This window comes from Pteropus vampyrus, unplaced genomic scaffold (assembly GCF_000151845.1).
Source record: "Pteropus vampyrus isolate Shadow unplaced genomic scaffold, Pvam_2.0 Scaffold151, whole genome shotgun sequence".
In the NCBI taxonomy this organism is placed as follows: domain Eukaryota; kingdom Metazoa; phylum Chordata; class Mammalia; order Chiroptera; family Pteropodidae; genus Pteropus; species Pteropus vampyrus.
In genome coordinates this window covers 4573707-4595050 of record NW_011888932.1, presented here as the reverse complement: position 1 = coordinate 4595050, position 21344 = coordinate 4573707, and the positions used below count along the sequence as shown (strand labels likewise).

At 37.9% G+C, this 21344-nt stretch overlaps 1 protein-coding gene across 2 annotated transcripts in view; it reads right to left on the bottom strand.

The window, feature by feature from the left end:
• SGIP1 (SH3 domain GRB2 like endophilin interacting protein 1) overlaps positions 1-17029 on the bottom strand; it is a 194900-nt gene extending 177871 nt beyond the window's left edge. For both annotated transcript variants that reach the window (XM_011369587.2, XM_011369588.2), the window contains exon 1: positions 16647-17029. In XM_011369587.2, coding sequence (XP_011367889.1) covers positions 16647-16656 — 10 coding nt within the window. In that variant the 5' untranslated portion in view covers positions 16657-17029. The remainder of the gene's footprint in view (positions 1-16646) is intronic.
• Between the last annotated feature and the right edge of the window lie 4315 nt (positions 17030-21344).

Genomic DNA, 21344 nt, shown 5'->3' with positions numbered 1-21344 from the left:
CCTCTGTATTTCTCACTCTTGAAATACTCTGTTCCCAGAGCTTTGCATGTCACAGCCTAAATGCCTTCCCTGACCACCTAAAATAGCTTTCACCACCACTCCCCATTTTCTTCCACATGATTTTTACTTACTTTTATTGATTTTACCACCATCTGAAACTCTTTTTTATTCACTTGGTTTGTTAGCTTTGTCTCCTCATAATGGAATGCAAGCTCCCTGAAAGCAAGGACTATGTGTTTTACTCACTTGTATCCCATACCCAGAATCGTAGCTAGTTTATAGCATTCCATTTTTCATTAAAAACCTGCCTTCGTATCTTAGTTATAATTTATCAGAGAACAACAACTCTGTTCTTCAATGTGCCAACTTGAAGTGGGTTGCCACGAAGATAGAAGATGGCAGAAAACTCAAGAGAAGGGATCAAGATTAAATAATTTGATCTGGCAATTAGATTAGGTGGATTATACTATGCTGAAATTATATAAAGAACTATATATTTGGATTTGTAACTAGACAAAGATGTATCACATTTTCATAGGCTTCGGCATAGAGAAATGGAAAAGTCTTAGGGTTAGATTTAGGGCCTAGGCGCTAGGTAAGTGGTAAATAAGAAATACTTTCTGGAAAATGATGAGAAGAAATATCCTTCAGGCTCATAATCCAGCTGAACAGGTGCTTATAGTGTAGAATGGGTGTAGCAATGGGCTCTTCAAAAGGGCTTCAATAGAGAGAGAAGCATTCTTTTTCTTTCAGAAAATCTAAAAGGTTCCTTCTTCCTTCTGGAATAGCTTAGCAACAAGGCAGTTGTTATGCTGAGATTTGGTTAACGTTCATTTAGGAGGTAGAGCAATAAGATCAGAAGCTTTCTAAGGAATCTGAGAGAGTCAAGGCATCCAAAATATGAGAGGCTATCTGCAGAAACTGGAACCTAAAATATGAGAGGCTATCTGCAGAAACTGCTCAAATTCCAGGTCAGAAACTAGGTAAACTGGCAGCAGTCAGGGAGCACAGATGCAGAGCTGCTCTAGGCAAGTCATCAAGAACACAGTCAATAGATATTTTTGGAGCACCATCTATCAAGTTCTCGAAAGCTCGCTAAAGCAGGGTATATACAGGCATGGAATGTGTGTAATATTAATGACAATAGCAATGATAATAATAACGAAAAGGACAGCTATGATCAAGTGAACGCAAAAGTCATAAGAAATAGGTTGAAAGCACAGTGTCATGTAATGCTTGCAACAACTTTGACTAATCCCCATTTTACCAGGTCAGGTCTCATCACATCATTCAGCGCTTTCTTCATAGCACTTTTCTCATTTATAGTCATTTAGTTATCTATATTAATTTAATTTCTTTGTTACTATACTGTAAGCTCCACAAGGCTTGTGTTTATGATGTTTGCTCACCATACACAACCTAGTACCTAGCACTATGTTTGGAGCCTCAATAAATACTTGCTGATAATCTTGTGAATTTGTGGTAGATTAAAAATCTAAGAAACAAACAAACAAACAAACAAACAAACAAACCTCTTGAAGCTCAGACCTACCCAAAGGCACACAGCCAGTAAGTTGCAGAGGCAGGATTTGAACCTAGGTTTGTTTTGACTTCCAAGCCTGTGCACTTATCTGCTATATCAAATAAGTAATAAGGAAAGAAAATTAGAGTCCTTAGTATAAAGAATACTGGGACAGGAACAAATCTCACCTACAGGAAGCCTCATATATTTTCCTCTGGGCTACAAATACATTTTAGAGTTTCATAGACAGTTTCAACACCAGCAGGGAATGCACAGGTAAAGCCAGTTAAAGGAGATAGTTGGGATCTCTGTCACTGAAACTCAAAGAGGGACACAAGAGAGTTTAATGAAAACATTTGGGAGAAAAATGGAACACAGAGAGGTCATCCTCTGTCAACAGCAAGATTTCTTAAGTACTTCTATCTTTCTGATCCAAACTAGAAAGAAAGAGCCTCAGTGATAAAAGCCTGCCTAATAAATTAACCGATTCGGTATCAAAATGACTATCAAAGGATTAAAGTGTCTCAAAGCTATTTAAAAACAAGTACGTGAAAATGAAAAACACATAATATACTTGGATCTCTAATATCTTCATTTTTTCACCTGTCAATATGCCTCAGAAGAAATCTAATACCAGGACCATTTGGGTTAGAAAAAGAGTTTATTCAATAGCTGAATTAAACTTCCAGTTTGAGACCTCAGACCTCAGCCATGACAGTGACAACTGGCTTTGGAAAGGGCACCGCAATCCTTTCCAATCTCTCTTAGCTTTCCCCAAAATAAACGTAAGATTTAAATAAAATTAGAGTGTTTATTACTCAGATACAGATTTCATTCAAGACAACCTCCTCTCAAACAAACAAGTCAACAAACAAACAAAAAACCAGAATGCCATGTATAGCTACTCAAGTCCATCCAACATCTAAAGTAATTGTTTGCCGATACAATGGAAGCACGACCTTCTCCTTAAATCCCTCCAGTGGCTTCCCATTCCCTCTGAAACACTTCCAAATCATCTCAGTTGCTCACAAAACCCTACCTGATCTGAATCTTGCTTTTTTTCTCTCCTGTCTCCTTCTGCCTCCTTCACTGGTCTGCAGCCACACTGACTTTCCTTTTATTCCTTGAGTTTACCAAGTTCCAGACCCTCTACCTCTGTATTTCTCACTCTTGAAATACTCTGTTCCCAGAGCTTTGCATGTCACAGCCTAAATGCCTTCCCTGACCACCTAAAATAGCTTTCACCACCACTCCTCATTTTCTTCCACATGATTTTTACTTACTTTTATTGATTTTACCACCATCTGAAACTCTTTTTTATTCACTTGGTTTGTTAGCTTTGTCTCCTCATAATGGAATGCAAGCTCCCTGAAAGCAAGGACTATGTATTTTACTCACTTGTATCCCATACCCAGAATCGTAGCTAGTTTATAGCATTCCATTTTTCATTAAAAACCTGCCTTCGTATCTTAGTTATAATTTATCAGAGAACAACAACTCTGTTCTTCAATGTGCCAACTTGAAGTGGGTTGCCACGAAGATAGAAGATGGCAGAAAACTCAAGAGAAGGGATCAAGATTAAATAATTTGATCTGGCAATTAGATTAGGTGGATTATACTATGCTGAAATTATATAAAGAACTATATATTTGGATTTGTAACTAGACAAAGATGTATTTCAGCTGAACACACTTTAAAATATATTTTAAAATTGTCCCGCTACATATTCATTGTTGCAACAATATTTTTACCCCATTTAACAAAATTATATATAGCATCCCACATTTAAATAAATAATTCATCAAATTAGGAAAGGTGTTTCTCTCCCGGTATCCAGAAACAAGAAAAATCATTTGTATGCATGAAATATGGAAGGTATAGAGAGAGGGGTTAACCATGGTGAGGATACAGCCTGAAATCCTAGTACTAGATCACAGAATCTTAAAACTAGTTAGTACCTACAAACTTATCTAATCTAACCCCTCACTTGAAAACTGTTTCATAGATACTAAAGCTATAAATATTTATAGCTTTCAAAATACTTTCACATATATTTTGTGCTTTGATATTTATAACACAGTGAGAAAAGCAGGAGAGCTCACATCATTTACCATTCTACAGATGGGAAAATAAAGAGATTGTGACTTGCTCAAGAAACACAGCCAGGATCTTCAAAAAGGACATAAAAAATCAGTTACTACCCATCTGGCAAATTATTTCCCTCATTCTCATAACTAATGAAGAATGGTGCCAGGAGATGTTAGAATTTTTTGAATTAAAATCAATTTCCCTTTCAACTACTTTGCTTTCTCTTCCCAATGTTAAATGGCTTGTCTGAAGTCATTCAGTTGGCTGGGACAGTCAGGACTAGAACCCAATACAGAACTCTTACTGCCTCACCAAGCTATCTTATTACATTAGCATCAAGAATTCCTACCATATCATATGACTCATCAGTACACAAATCGAGCTCTAGCTAACAGTCTAAATTTTTAACAGAGGAATAGTAAAGTAAATTAAAATGTAATGGAATATTATACAACCAGTAAAAGTAATGTTTTGGAGACTGTTTCATGACAACAACAATGATAACTAACATTTATTGATTGAGCATTTACTCTATCAAATACTGTTCTTTATTTATTTTATAAATCATATATATCATATATAATAAAAAACTATATATATTAAACTAATTTAATCTTTATAATAATTTCAGATAGAGATTATCTCATACAGAAGAAACTGAGGCACAAAAGGGTTAAATAACTTGCATAAACTCATATATTTGGCAAAAGTAGAGAGATTTGTCTTCAGATCCCATGCTTTTAATATACATGCTGCCTAAGACAATGGTTACGATCTAATGTAGAGTAAAAAAGTTATATGTGTGTATGTATATACACATATATGTATACATATGAGCATGTTTTGTAATGATAAATTGGGCTCTTTAATACAAATATATATTTTGACTATAAACTTTTTAAGAGCTAGCATTCATTGAGTGCTTACTTAACATGCCATGTAAATGCTAAATGCAGTTAATACAGTATCTTATTTCATTTCTTCGCAATCTTATGTGGTAGGTGTTATTTCACCCACTTTATTGATGATATTGCTGAAGCTTAGAGGGCTTCAGATGGTCTGTCCCCAGTGCCCATGTTCTACACAAATTGTAGCAGTGGCTAGTTATTTCATAATAATGTGATTTCGATTTCTTCTTTGTATCTCCCTATTTTCCAAATGTTCTACAATGAAATCTGGTCTCTCAAAATGAGAGAAAAATAATTAAAGAAGTCAGGATGAATGTGTAAGATACTAGATTAACTACATGCTCCTGGAACCAGAGTGTGGCTCTCGGCCAGAGCGAGCCCACACAGCAGATGGGTGCTTTGGGGAAGGCGGGCAAAACATAATCCTGGGTACTGCCTGACATCCAGGAACTATGCTGGAGCTTTTGATGTGCCCAGCAGAGTAACATTTAATAAACCTTACTATGGACCAAATAATGTTTTGCACATATTAACTCATTTAATTCTTATGATAACCATATACTGGGTGACTTGAATATTCCCCCCAAAGTCTATAATGCCTCAAAAGAATTTCTTCATTCACTGGAGATTTATTGAGCACTTCCACATGTCACACACTAGGAATAAAAAATGAGTAAGATATGGCTGGCTCCTATTCTGGCAGAGTCCTTGGTTCTTGGGGGAGGAACAAAGTATAAGGACAAGAAATAGCAGCCAAGATCTACTGAGAGCTTAACACTTTGCCTCAAGACTACAGTCAACCCCTACCTAAGTTGCCAGCCTGCCAGCCTGCCCTACAGACCATGGATTTGCAATGCCAGTTCCCACAATCAAGTGATCCAATTCTTTAAAATTCTCTCTTTCTCCTCTCTCTTCTCTCTCTCTCTCTCTCATCCCACCTCCTCCCTATTGGTTCTGTATCCCTGGAGAACTCCGAATGCTACAAGTGCACTTTCTGATTGATCCTTACAACTTTACACAATTAAATTACCCATGAAAAAGAGACTATTGTTATTACTCCCATTTTCCAGAGGAGGAAAGGTTCACTAGCTTCTCAAGGTCATACAGATAGGATTTAACCGAGGTCAGTCTGACTCCACAGCCAGTGCTCTTAAACCTTCTGCTTCCTGCCCTTGGAAGGTGAGAATTGAAAGCTAAATGAACACAGGGAAGGGAGCACTTCACTTTCAAGGAATATGGGAAGGCTTTGTTGAAGAGGACTCTATTGTTTGAACTTGAATAATCAGAACAGACTGTTACCTTACAGAGAAGGGAAGGAATATCACATGTAAGGAAAAGAGAAGGGCAGGGAGCTCCTGTCTTGCAGGGGCAGTGCGCTGTGAGGGTGCAAGGTAGTCTGTGTGTGAAAGTGTTGCACAGCGCAATGAGGTATTTGGACTTCATCTTAAAAGGATGGGGAGCAACCAAAGGCAGATGACAAAAGTGATCTTGTTGATGGCTATGAGGAAGATGAACTGGAAGGTGGAAGCAGCAAGGTCTGATCGGGTATGGAAGCAGGGGAGGAAATGGAGAGAACAGAGTCAAGAGCTACTTAGGAAGGATAATCGATGGCTCTTGAGGGCTTACTGATGTGAGGCAGCAAGGAATGAGGAATCAGGAATGAATGCAAATACTGACTCTGGCTTGGCTACTTGGTAGACACAGTTCTTTTAATTGCGGGCACAAGGAGGCTAAGAGAAACTTGATGGTTAAAGTCAACAGCACAGGAGTCAAGTTCTACCTGCTACAGGCTTACAGACTATTTCCTGCTATAACTAGTACTGTGAGCAATTTTTCACATGTCATTTTTCAGTGATTTATTAAGGTCATTTGTAAAGGCTGAATGCACAGCTAGACCACCTATATTCCAGTTTTATTCACTGTATTTCGACTTTGGGAAATTGCTCATGGGAGGAAAAGCAAACTGATATAATCTCACGTGCCAATTCCAATCAACTGGCACAGGTAGCCTGGGATGCGATGGTGAGATAGATGCTGAGGCCAGAGAGAAAGACAGCTATGATTGATTAGCGATGCCTTCAAAGGCCAAGAAAGGGGGAGTGTAGCACCTGGACATAGAGTATGATAGAACATGCTAGTAATTAACAGTGTGTGAAGAGAAGAGGGACATCTGTAAGGCCTATCTGCAGAAGAGATGCAGCAATAATGTACCTGAAAGGCAAAATAACAAATAGTGACGCCTAATCACTGAATGCTAAGAAACCACATGTAACAACCAAGCCGAGAGAGAGAGTCATCTGAGAAAATAACTGTCATTTGTGCCACATTTTTTCAGATGCTTTCATATTTATTAACTCTTCTGATCTTCATGATGACCCTATGAGGAAGAAAGTCAGCATTGTCCCTATCTTACCAATGAAGAAGCTGAGGTCAGAGCAGTTTCAGAACTCACTCAAGGTCACACAGGTAGTCAGGAGGTACAGCCTCTTCAAGTCTTGGTCTTCCCCTCCACCGGGTAGTGACAGCAGATGCAGGAGCCACGGAAGCACAGGAGAGCGCTATAAATGGCCACATTGTATGTGTACTCAGTAGAGTGAAGACCCTGGGGACACATTCATTTGTGTGTCTTTGGGCAGTCACCCAACCAGCCTCAGCACCTTTGAATGTGAAAGATACCATTCTAAGTCTTTGTCTATTCACATTTTGGGAATCATTACTGAAATAAACTTTGACTTGTCCTCTTACAGAGAGAACAAAAACCCTTGGGTAAGTTATTTCATTTGGCTTTGGTTTCCTAAACTGCAAAATGAGGTCGAATTCAATTGGTTTGGTTAATCGTCAGTTGTAGCCCACACCATCGTGTTTTCATATGATAATGGCCAAGGCTTTCATGGAATGTCAGCGAACACCTAGCTGTCCTTATGAAGGAAAAAGGGCTTTTGTTCATAGTGGAAGCCATGCTTGCTGATAAAATGTTTTGTAGAATAGGAGCTGTGAAAGTTTAGAGTCCACTGGCCTAGTGATATTACATGTCCTTTCTCATCATAAAATTCTAGGAAATCAACGAGTGCCACTGGAAAGAGTCCACTGGGACAAAAGACTTCTGTGTTAGATAGTCTTCTTCAGGCTAATGGCTGCTCTGAGGATCATGACCTGATAATAAAATTAACCTGCTTAGTTCTGAAGAAGGCTTTTGAAATACCATGTCAAATTTAGATGAACCGCTTATTTGCTTGTCAGCCAGAAACCCAGGCCAAATGATTTCAAATATGAGCAGGACTTCTCAGTTACATCATTATGCAAATAAAGAGCACTTGACTAGGAGTCAAGTTTGTCTAATAAATGCTGCTTCTGTCACCTGGTAAGGTGGTCACCTTGAACATGTCACTTCATTGGGCCCTAATTGCCTCCTATTTGAAATAAAGATAGTAATACCTATTCTTTTTACCACACACTGAGATGATGTGAGATTAAAATATGTACACAAGTATGCGATAATATATACTAGACTTGAAGCTTCTAGGACAGAGAACACAGTTGCCCTTTTCTTGCTGTCATATTCACAGTGCATAGAACAGCACCTGAGACTAAGGAAAAAGCTCCAGATATACCTTCCTCTTTTTCTATTAAAAAATACTGAGGTGACATTGATTAACAAAATCAAATGAATTTCAAGTGTATCATTTACAGAAAATCGTATATATATATATATTACATCACCAAATATTTGACCCCTTTCACCTCTATCTACCTCCCTCACCTCCCTTCCCTCTGGTAACCACTAATCCGCTGTCTGTGTCTATGAGTCTGTTTGTTTGTCATGTTTGCTTGTTGCTTTCAGTTTTATATCTCACAAAAAAGTGATATCATATGATTTTCAACTTTTTCTGACTGACCTATTTAGCTTAACATGCCCATCTCAAGATCTATCTATGTTGTTGCAAATGACGGTATTTCATCATTTTTTTTGGCTGAGTAATATTCCATTGAAAATATGTACCACATCTTCTTTATCCAATTACGTGTCATAGGAAACTTTGGTTGTTTCCATGTCCTGGCCACCATCAATGCTGCTGCTATGAACATCGGGGTACATATATCTTTGCAGATAAATGTTTTTGTTTTGGGGGGTGTAAATACCCAGAAGAGGGATTACTGGGTCATATGGTAATTCAATTCTTAGTTTTTTGAGGAACTTCCACACTGTTTTCCATAGTGGCTGTGCCAATTTGCATTCTGAACACCATCAGTGTACGAGGGTTCTTTTTTCTCCGTATTCCCTCTAACACTTGTTATTACTTGTCCTGTTGATAACAGCCATTCTTACAGGTATGAGATGGTATCTCATTGTGGTTTTGATTTGCATTTCCCTAATAGCTAGTGAAGTTGAGCATCTTCTCCAGATGTACCTCTTGAATGAATGAAGCATTTTGGAAACATCGAAGTGTTTGTAAATGTCACAAAATATTTTCCTTATTATACCGTATGTTAAAGATATGTAACATGAATCACTCTGCATGGCGATTTAAAAACAATTGAAAATATTGGTCTTAATGCATAATAGAAGTTAATATGAACCAAAAATAGAAATAAAGTTCTTTGGTAAATAATCAAAACATTTGTGAGATTTATAGTTCTCATCCTGAAGTTATTCTTATCGTGGGGATATACCTCTAGGGTGGAAATGTTCGTCTAGAATTATAGCTGAACTCTCAGCTCTAACTCTGGGCTTGAAACCAGAAGCTAAGGCAATAGCATGGTATTCATTCATTTACTTAAATAAGTGGGAGGAATGAGTCCAAGAGGCACCGTCAGAACAGAACCAGTATTAGGACCAGTATCAGAATACCAGGCTTCTGAATGTGCTTGACACATGGATAACACAGGCTCACGCTGAGTGACTTCTGTAAAAGAAAACTGACTTCCTACCACTGAAAGGGATTCATAGGTGTCTATTTGAATATTACCTCTCCAAATCTCTCTCTCAAATATTTCCTGTCCTTTGCTCCAGATGCACTGGCCTCTTTGTTATTCTACCCACATTCTGAGCCTTAGCACTTGCTCCCTCCTCTGCCTCTTAAGACTCTTGCTCCAAAAAAAAATCACACGGTTGTTCACTCCCTCCCTTCCATCAAGTCTTTGATCAAATGTCTTCTCAGCAAGGCTTTCTATCATCACCCTAATTACAAATGCATCCCCATCTATACCACTCCTTCCACTATTTCTTCCACTGGACTCTTCTCCAAAGTCCTTATCTCCATCTAATGTACTCTGCATTTTATTTTATCATCTCTCTCCTGCACCAAATAGGAACTCCATATAGGCAAAAATATTTATCTGTTTTGTTCACTATTGAACCTCTAACACCTAGAAGAATGTCTAACACCTAGTAGGCATTCGGTATATATTTTTTGATGAATACACACAAACAGTTCTATCCTAGGAGTTGTAGAGGAGGATTGCATAAATGAACTTTTGTCTTCCAATACAGCAAAGATGCGAAGTTTTTCCATGTATGCCATTGTGGCATACATGGAAAAGACCAGCAGAAGAAGATTAAACCAATACTAGACAGATGGTAATACATTTGAATTATTTTTGTGTCAGGGACAAGTATATTTTGAGGTGGGAGGAAGAAGAGTCAGTCATTCAGATTCAAACCTTGGAGGGAGTAGACGTGAGGAATCCAAATTATTCAGCGAATACCAGAGACTCTTAGAGCTGGAAGTTCTAGAAATATGACAGATCAATTCTCTCATTTTGTTTGCAAGGAAATAGAACCCTAGGAAGGTAAAGTAACCTTCTCAAGGCATAAAGCCAAGCAGTCACAATGCTTAGACTCAAACCTAAGTCTACTTTTAAGTCCATGGTCTATCAAAATATCCAAACTAAACAAATTCAGCAAACATATTGGGTTTCTGAGATTAACAAATTCTCCAATTAGGAATAATTTGGTATCTAAAAAATCTCATCGCATTGCCACTGTATGCACAAATATACATACAACATTACATTCATTTACATCCATTCATTTATTTAAAAATACTTTCCCTAACTCTAAGTCACATTTCCCATCTCTGTAAGCCCCTATTTCTAAGTTTGGTCATGAACCAGAGAAAAGGAAAGGCGGACTAGGAAAAGGAAGGTGAGGAGGAGGAATAAGAAAGTTAGGGAAAGGAAAGGCAGAAATCCAAGGGAAGCAGAAGGGAGAAAGAAAAAAAGTGCAGGATATTGACAACACTGCCTCTGGTATTTCTGGAAATTTCTTTGAATAGCTGTGCTATAACTTGTCTCTTTCCATTAGGAAATCATTTCCTTGGAGTTAATCACCAAAATGATTCAAGCTCAAGTGCATATTTTAAATGGACTCTTTCATTTCTTTTGCTTCTCAAAATGCGTTATCTGTATCTCACAACTGAGCACCACATACTACATCATCTTTTTCTTAACTGTTTCATGTTTACAGTTTTTGTTTCTCCAATGAGAGTATAAATCTTAGCGTGTATTTTTTTATATTCACCATAATGCTCCAAATAATACCTTACAATATATAGTTTAAAGTCATCAAAATCATTTACATCTGGTTTTATTCACTTATCCAATAAATAAGCATGCTAAGCATGCACTGTGTGTCAAGAGCTGAGGCTACAGAAGTGACTCGTAGACCAGATTCCCAACCTCATGGAGCTTACCTCTGAGTGGGAGATTCAGTGCACATATCATCAAAGAACCATGAGTCATAAATACAGCTCCGAAAAGAGAGAGGTGACTGAGATGGACTCGGTGGCCCAGGGAGTTTTGGATGACAAGGATGATAGGTAAGGCAGTTTTGCTGGAACCGCAAGAGAACTAGTTACTCTTTGAGTTGCCAAAACAGTATTCTAGGCAGAGCAAAAGCCTCAAGGCAGGAAAGTATTTGTTCTAAACATTCTGAGACCAGTAGTAGGGCTGTCAATGGAAGTAAGGCATTAGATGAGTTTGAAGAGAGGCATAGCAGGCCTCTTGTATGCTTTGGGTTTTCAGAGAGATGAGAAGACATAGAAGTCATTTTAAACAGGAAAGTAACATGAAACAAGGTATTTAAGTAACGATACTAAATATATTTCTAACATTCTGAAGATGCAGTTAAATGACCTATTTATTCCAAGAATGGAGACTCACTCCTCTCTAAGTCTAAAGCTTCTTCTCCACTAGCTCTCCTACTGGTAAGCAAGCCACCCTGTGCACATAGAAACATTTGATAGTCAGCATACAAACCCATTAGAGCCAATACCTCTACCCACACCTCACCTTCTTCTCAAAGGGATCCTGACCTTAACATGCTTCCCAATTCTCATCTATCTACGACCTCTTCGTTATTTGGTTACTTTCTCCTCAGAGACTTTTTCAGATACATGAGCCCAAAGCCATTATAACCCCTAAAGCTTTTTCACCCTTCCAACTCCTTTACAGTCATTTCAGTTAAATTCTTTCTACTTTTCTTAATTTCATTTGCGAGTTTTACATAATGAAAGTAATCACAGTTTAACAGCAGTAGATATGATAAAATCAAATCGAGAAAAGGCAAACAAGTATGGAAGTAAAATTGAACATAATTGAAAAATCCAGTGCCATGAGTCTCTGAAACTTCTGAAGATATATCTAAAAATCCCCTTAAAATTTTTTCTCCATCTCCTCGATATCCTCTAATAAAACCTTTCACTCAAATAGCAATATTAGAGATTGAAAACACATTTAATGCCATTGTTCTCTTCTAGCTAATTACTAGTAATCGTTCTGTTCATTAGACATTTCACAGCAAATATTTAGCATTTCAAGTAGGTAATTGTTTTAATAGCTTTTGATAGACTAGTGATTTTTAACCACTATCTATATCATTATTCCTATGGGGAAACTTGTTTCAAGAGAGCAATTCACAAACTTTCAGAAACATAATTGTGAGTTGGTGACTTCCTGCAACTTGTTTATTTGAACCATGGATAGTATATGCGCCAATTTCAACAGAAAGAATTATATAGGGTCTTCTAGCATGGTTTATTTTTTTAAAAAGACTACATGTTCTTTTTGGAGATTTAGAGTTGGATGGGAACTTACACATATTAGGAGGCTTTTTCTGACACAGAAACTTGAAGGAGAGAAATTATACAAGTGATGGGATATATAATTAGAATCATATATGCATACTTAAGATTTTTGAAAAAAACTTCACTATTTCCGGAAAGGGAATCAGTAGGAGAGTTAGAAGCATTGCTTTGAAAACTTCTTAGCTAATAGAAAATGAACAGTTCCAGCTTCAAAATGTTTTGTTCCTTTTTGATCATATCAAAGAATTTTCCAAATAAATAAAACTCCATTTCTAGATATGAAAAAAAAATTCTAGATTGACTGATTCTTTTGTTGCTATGGACCTTCTAACAGTAAGGTCCATTGCAACAAAAGAATCAGTCAATCTAGAATTGTTCAAAATTTTCTAAATAATAATTTTGGAGATAAAAGGCCATCTTTTTTAACTAGAAGTTAAAAAAGATGGCTCTGTGAGTACTCATATTTAAAAGAGAGAGACAGAATATGACACCAAAGAAATTAAATCCTACTTTTCCATTAGGTTAACATGACCACCTTGATGCAAAGTAAAAAGAAAAGTTTTCTATTTAAAATGATATGAGGGGTCAAAAATATAAGCATTGTTGTTTAATTAACTTGGGTTCAAATTCCATGCCTCTATAATTTTGCTTCAACGTATTATTTTTTATTTTTGCAATTTAGAAAAAAATATTGCAAAAGTACTGTATACAGAATACACTTATTGCAGGTTATTGTGAATAGTAAATATAATAAAATTTATAAAATCATTCTGCACATTATAATTAAATCCAGTAAACCCTTACTTACAACATGCTTGTTAATTAAAAAAATTGTTATATGAGATAAAACCATTAGTACCCCAAAACTTATCTTCCCAGTATAATACCTAAGAGCCTGAATAAAGAACTAAAACCCAAGCACTTTCAGTGCAGTTCCGCCAGAAAAGGGAAAACTTCCCAGGCTGCCTTACAAATACACAGATGTCCTAAGAAATCTTGACTTAGTTTCACTTATTTTAGAAGGGTAGCTAAAATGCCATTTTCAAAATTTAGTAATAATGTATGAAAAACAATAGAGTCCTTGTATAGTTGCGTTAATCATATAGACCGCATTGTAAGTTTAGCCAATACATAAACCATTTAGCAAGTAATTCCCCCTGCTCATCCTCTCCCTTTACATTTATAGTACACAAGGTTCCACATCATGTGGCATTCTTTAGGAAAGACTCAATAGCAACCACTGTTAAAAAATAGATAATGCAGGAATCAACAAATCGAGTCCCTTAAAAAAGATATTTTTAAATAAAAAAAATATTTGAATTGAACCATGGAGCCACAAACTACTGGTAACCTGCTTGAGGTCCCTGCAGAATTATTTCACTGCCTTCTGTGATATTAGAACCACTGGGGAGGTAGTAATATTTCTCATCTATAACAAGAGTTTCCAATAGGCATCAAGTGAATGAAGCCTGTATCCTGCTCCATCAAAATGAGGACACAAGACTAGACTATGAGCCATTCCGATGAATACTTGTTTACTCCTGTTTTACACAAAGTAGAGAAGTAGCTTCGAAAAGTTGCCATTGCCATGCTTTTCCTGAGCAGCAGATACACTTTATTAGATATAGAAATAAATATGCACAAATCAAATGTAGGTTCTCTCCCTTTCTAGAGCAGTGTATATGTGTGGATGATTGTATATGCATGTGATTCTGTGTCTATGGTGTGTGCGACACATGTACTGATTAAGAAGAGATATCATTTTAACTATGTTTGGTGACACATTCTCAGAGCCCGCTAAGGATGAGGAAAGTGGAAATAATAACTGCTATACCACGCCTTCAGAGTAAGAGTTATTTAGAGGGGAAATTCTGGGATGCAATATTAGAAACATGTATGTATATATTGCCCAAAAGACTGACAACTAAGTTGCAAAGCCATTGATAGGCAAGTTGATTTCTAGTTAAGATTTCCACCTGCCTGTCTAAGGTCACTGAACCATTAAGATTACAAGTCTTGAAAAGCATTTAAGTAGGAACTACGGGTAGACAAAAAAATTATCAGTTTCATTAAAATTTTAAAGCCAATAATAACACCTGTCCAACTTCTTTTGCAAAAATCTGATGGAAGGTAACTGCATCCATGGTGTCACCTCTAATTTATAACACCGCTATCATAACATCTTTCATTAGATAAATTTGGCAAACCCAGAGCAATAGTGTTAATTCAGCTCCAACACTAGTCTTTGTTACAGTTCTCATTTCAGTTTAGGCAGCTCAAATAAGCTTATCGCAAGGCTTTGAACCGACATTCTGGGATGCCACAATAGACGATATTACCAGGAGAATCTTTAATGAGCATCAATAAATGTTACTTCCTTCAAAGAAGACACTTTAACTCCATAGCTTTCAAGGCGAGAAGTAAAATGAAAGATATTCCATTTCCCTGTATAACATTAAAATCAAATCAAAATGTGTACAGATTTATTTTTAAGAAATCCTATATAAATTTAGCTGGAGGAAGAAATATAGTACCTCTATAGATAAGTTTTTTTTTTTTTCTGAAAAGGGTAATCCACATGAGCTTTTAATTAAAAAGTACATCAGTAATACTTTTTCTGTTTGTCTTGCCTTGTTATTTAAAGATTAAATCCATTTTAATTAATGAAAATGATTTAATCTTAGAGTGTTCATAATCTCAGTTTATTTAGGCTTGTATTTAAAGAGCTGCTTGAGAGCCCTTTGCAAACAAGACCAAGCTCCATAACAAAATGATACCCAGTTTCTCTTTTAAGGCTATTTTCTAAAATTTGTGAGCCTTAACTATAGAATTCTTCACTCCTCCAGATCACAATAATAATGTTTGACATGATGGCAGAGAGAGCAAAAAGAATTCATTTCTGCCAGGCTACATTGCTATTTAAAAAAAAAAAAAAAACCATCTTCCTCTTATTCCATTTTGGTACATTTCTAAGGTATGTTTAAAATTTGTGGGACAGACCTTGGCTTAAGGGGTGGCCTCTCTGCCATTTTCATGGCTGATTTGAGACCCATTATGCACTTGATTCTGCATTGTGAAATCCAGGCTGGGGACAAATTTCTGCCTGTCATCTTAGGAAAGGCCAGGAGTTTTGCACCATCCTGTAGTGTGAAAACAGAAAATCAAAGCCAGGGTCGGGCTGCCTATTCTTTTCTTAATCAAATTGCTGCTTTTTTTGAGGTAGTCTCAGCTGTCACTATCTCAGGATTGGAAGGGTAATTTAGTAGAATAACAGATAGTTTAAACATCTCCCCAGGAAAAGTTTCTTGTTACACTTAATATTGAATGCAAAAGGTAATCAGTAAGTAATCATTTGATGCTTGGCTTAAGAACCATTGCATGGGGAATGCATTTAGGAAGCATAAAATTCTTTTTTTTTTTTTTTTAAACCTAATAAGACCCTGAGTCAGGAGCCAAGAGGCCTAAATATTTTCCTTATATTGTTCATTCTGTTGCAATGACATCCTCATAAAACTATATTTATGGACAAATTTGCTTCACCTCTCACCCAAACAATAATGTAAATTGCAGAGATAAAAATACAAGAATGTTTTAACAATTTTAAACAGTTCACTGAAAATGACAGCACGGATAACTCTATCAATGACCTTTCCTGTCTAATGTCAATTTCAGAAAACAAGTTTCCATTGTAAATGTTTAATCAGTGTAGTCCCAGGAACCCAGAGCAGACAACCTTATCTTCTCTCCCAACTTATTTGCTCTGCACGTTTTTTAGTGGCTCTATCTCATCTCCTTGCAAGCACTTTAGGTTTTTCACTCTGAATAGAGCTGGGAGCTTGCAGGTTCTGTACTAAACAGAAGCCCTGTGGTTTGAGTCCATGAGTCTGAGCCCTGATCTACTGCAAGCAAACTGCAGCATTTCTGCTTGCAAATCCTGGCAACCAGGTTCTAGACCAGCCACAAACACAGGCTGCATATATTCTTCAACACTGTTCTGCCCAAACCTTGCCTGAAGCCAGTCAACCACAGCAGAAAGCATCCTACCTTCCATCATGGTGGCAGAATTGCATTCCTCAATTTCCAAGGAGTCTGAGAAAATACAGGAGGATGTGATTCCAGGTCCCAGCTAAATCCTCCTCACACTGGTGCCGCTGCCGAGAAATCTGCTCTGTCTGCTGTTGCTGAAGCCAAAGGAGACAAATGTTAACCCCAAAGATAGGCCATGGATGCTGCTGGTGCTGCTTAACCTACAGGCTCCCAGGAAGATGCTGCGAGAGAAAAGGAGAGGAACAGCAAGCCGGCGAGCTGCACCGCCTGTGCTGCCTCCACCAATCCCTTCAGCTCTGGACCTCGTCACATGGTAGCCGGCCCGCATCTCCTGATACAATACCCCCGGAGAGCACACAGAACCTATTTCCCGTTCCCATTCCCCGCCACCCCCATCTCCTGCCGCTTGTCGCCAAATGCACAGCCCCTTCCCCACCTGGTGACGCACTTCCCCCGCCCCTCCTCTTCGTCTTCTTAAACCTATTGCAACGGCTGGGTACCCGAGATTAATTATCAGACGCTGCCACCTTAACAAGGGACTCTGGCATGAAAGGAGCACCTAAGTGGCTCACTGCGGAGGGGATTTTTTTTTTTTTTAATTTCTTAATTCCGTGTAACCTTTAGTCTTAAGCGCACACTTTTAAGCTCCAATTGCTATCTCCTTTTGCCCTGAAGGAATTTCAAATGTCATTGGCCACCGCACACATCTGTGAGTCTCTCTCCTCTCTCTCTCTCTCTCTCTCTCTCTCTCTCTCTCTCTCTCTCTCTCTCTCTCTCTCTCTCTCTCATTCAACAGAGAAAAATCAATCCGGCTGACGTCACATCATAAACAATTATCCCCAAAAGGATGATGCAGAAGAAATTTCACCCCAGCTGCCTTCACGAGAGCCAGGGAATTAATCGCGCACGACATGCCGAGGGCTGGGAACTGTCATTAAAACAAAGAAACAAAAGAACCCCCCCGAATGGGACTCTCGAATCAAACTGGCAACGCTTGAGATAGTTTCTGGGGCGGGGGACAGGAGAGAGGGGTGCACTCAGGCAGGGCAGGCCTTAGCCCGACAGAAGACAGCTGTGCACGCAGCTTCCTCTCACTGCAACCTGGGCGGCCCGCCGGCCGCAGACCCGACCCCGCAGGGCACCGCTTTGCTACGCGTTCGAGTCCTGCAGCCAGCGCGTCCCCCGGCCCCTTGCTCAAAAGAGTAGCCTGGCTGCCCTAGATGAAGTGTGGCTGCCGCCGCCAAGTGCAGTCCCTGTAGGAAAGGAACTTTCTTCTAAATGACACGTTTTTCAAGACGCACCATTGGCATCTGTAAGCGCCTTCAATTCCATTCGTTCGCCCTAGTGAAAATCCCGAGGGAGACAATTGTGCCAGATTCTGACCAGAGAGTGGGTGGAGCCTAGGGTTTCTCAGCTTCCAGGGATGAGACTTGGGTGTTGTGCTGCTGCCTAAGTGGGCATGGTTATGGCACCCGGGCTGCTTGGGTTGAGTCACCTGACTAGTACCCGGTGACCCCGGGAACCTTTCAGAGGTCCCCAGGCCCCGGGATCCTCCGTTCCCTTCAAGCAGACTCTGGCGGCGAGAGCAAGTGGCTTATGGGAGGGAAAGAAGGAGAAGGAAGCGAGATGAGAAGGAAAGGAAAGATCTCTTTACAGCTCTAGGGGACAACAGAAGGGGGAATTTCTCCCTCTACAGTCTAGTAACATGACTAGGAGAAAAGACATTACATCACAGAGTCACTGTGAGCATCAAATGAAATAACTTTAAGAAGATGTATTAAATGATCGGGATTGAGCCTCTAATACTACTATTAATCATTTATATTATAAATATACCCATGAACTTTTAATATTGCTCAGCCCTTGACATAGTCTAGTTCTTTCCACCAGAACAAATGCGAGTTATTTGTGTATAGAACTACTAAAGAAAATACAACTAAGTAAGATGACTGAAGTAGCATATTAACAGTTAAAACACAAAAACAGTTTCTTAGCAACCTAGAAGTTTTAAAAAACTCATTGTTCTCCCTAAGGACACATATATCAACGGCCTCTAAATTTCAAAATGAAATTCTCCAGAGAGATACCAATACTTGTGCCTTTTTCCTTAATCTATGAGGCGGTTGAACTTCAAAAGGAAAGAATTTCAAAGTAAAATCTGTCTTGAGTACAACTTACACTGCTCTGAAAACAGCAAAGATATTGTTGTAAAAAAAAAAAAAGGTTGGTGTGTATGTGTGTATTTAGCCAAAATTTTTGTAATGGTTAAGAACATGGATAGGTAATGGTGCCAAACAGACTGAGATTGAGTTCTGTCTGCCACTTAATGAAATACGTCACCCTGTACAAGTTATGTAACTCTTTGTGCCTCACAGTTAGTTTCCTTATCTATGAAATAAAAATAATAATGCCAACCTCATAGGGCTATAAGTAGTATTAATAACAAACCATTATTAATGACTTACTATGTGCTAAGCAGAGTCTTAAACATTTTGCCAGCAAATTACTTAGCATCGTGTCTGGAGCATAACAAACCCTTCATGTTTGCTTTCTAATATTAGTATTATTACCATCAGAAGACTGCTAGATGTATCAAAGAAGTCTGCAGCCAAGTGACATGCACAGAAAACAACTTAGTGAAAGGCCAGGTGATACATTCAGAGATGTAACATATTGGAGAGTTCTGAGATGCTACTGAGTAGAAGAATAAGTAGAACCAAATGAGGTTAGGGAATGTCCTCTTGCAGAGATGGAATTTTTGAGTTTAGAGAAAATTGAAATGGGCTTGGAGTGGCAGTTCTAAATAAGATACAAAGTTCTAAATAAGAAAAATGGCTTATATATAATTTAGAGGTAAGTGCAAGCACTGAGATGCCAGCATAGAAGGCATCGTCAGAGAGCCAGAGAAACCCTGGCTGCCTGTCTTCCCTTACCCCATGAAGTTTTATAGTATATTAGAGCAAACCTTTCAGATAGATTTAATAGGGCACATGTCAGTTTTGTTTCAGACTTGCAGCAAGGCAACTAGCTAGAGACAGAAAGACAGTTCAAAGATTCTTTTGATCAGTGGATGTTTATTTAAAAAAACAAAAGTATCTAGATATGATTATCAGAGAAGGATTGAGAAAGGGATATGTAGTTAAAAGTAGCAAGGCTAATCCCAAGATTGGTTAAACTTTATATAACTTTATTAAGAAGATGATATTATCAAGTATAAGAATGTCTAATGAACAAAGTTCTGTTTTAAATAAAAATTGCTTCCAGTATGTTATCGGAAAAGATTAAACATCCTAATTTTGTCTTTTCATAGGTTTAAAAAAATTGATTTTCTCAGAAACAAAGACAGTACTTTAGATTGTGGTCCAAATTTCATCACTACTCATACAGTTTTTACTTACCAACAAGTGCAAGGGCGAATTTCTAGCTGCTAAAATAATGGAATATTTTTTGCAAGTCTTAAATGGAAGTCAAAGTATCTGTGGAAAAGATTGGATGAATTATTAACTTGCACCAAAGTTTCCAAATTGTCTAGGAGTTTGGTCCAGGATAGTGAGTGCGTGCCCAAATCACACTAGATGCTCAGATAGTGTCTGCAACTAATCCAAAAACAAAAGCTAAACGGCTAAAGTCACTAGACACTTAAAATTTGTTTCTGAAATAACATTTTTACAGGGATCAAATTTTTGGAATCAAATTCTGTTAGGTTCTTACTATCATAGTTGAATTTTTTCACTATTCCTCAATGTTAGTGTTTTGGGGAAAATCGGTTCATATTTAGAAAAAGAAAATAATGAGAACTGAGTCACAAAAGAAGGAGGAAAGAAAATTAACATAGAGAGAAAGTTTAAATAATGTATCCAATACCCCTTTTGCTTTTCCCACTGAGGAAATGCAAATGAAAGAAGAGAAACATTGTCCACATCCTCCTAGAAATTAACAAAGGATCGCACTTGAAAAGTTAGATTTCTATGGGATGAAATAGATGAAAGAGCAATATACATTATAAGCCTGTACTCACTATACCTTTATTTAAAATGAAGAACTCCAACTGGAACTGACATGGATGACAGAGGGATTTATTGGGGTAGCCTGCAAAATTATATGAAGAACTGCACAGCTGAGGGAAAGAAAGAACCAGGATGCTCCAGGAAACTTTGATTCCAGAACCAAGTACTCAGAACTCTGTTTTCTTCTAGCATGCCATCTTCTTTCCTCTTACTAAGTTTTCTCCATGTGATCAGGGACCTGGTCATTCACATCCTTTAAGCTTACATCTCCCAAGCTGACCTGTGCAAGATCTACTTCAAAAACTTCCTGGGAAGGACTCTTATTGACCTGGCATGAATCACTGTTCACCGTTTGGACTAGTTAATGGGTCCTGATTGAGGAGGTCTCATGATTGTCTTATTTAAACTAAAACTTACATTAGACTTAGTCATATGCCCACTATTGTGACTAAAAATAGGGAGGGAGATAGGCAAGTTTCTATGACAAACAATCCTTAATAGTGTGAATCCTTTAATATGATCTGCGGGGTAGAAAAGACATTGTCAAAGGAAGAAAAGGAGCTATTAGCAGAATAAATATGGGGAGAGAAACTATGAAACAAAAGCCATCCACCACATAGATATTACTCAGAGTACCTAAGAAAAAAACTTACAAAAGGATTCATGATCACAGAGGGACTCACAATAA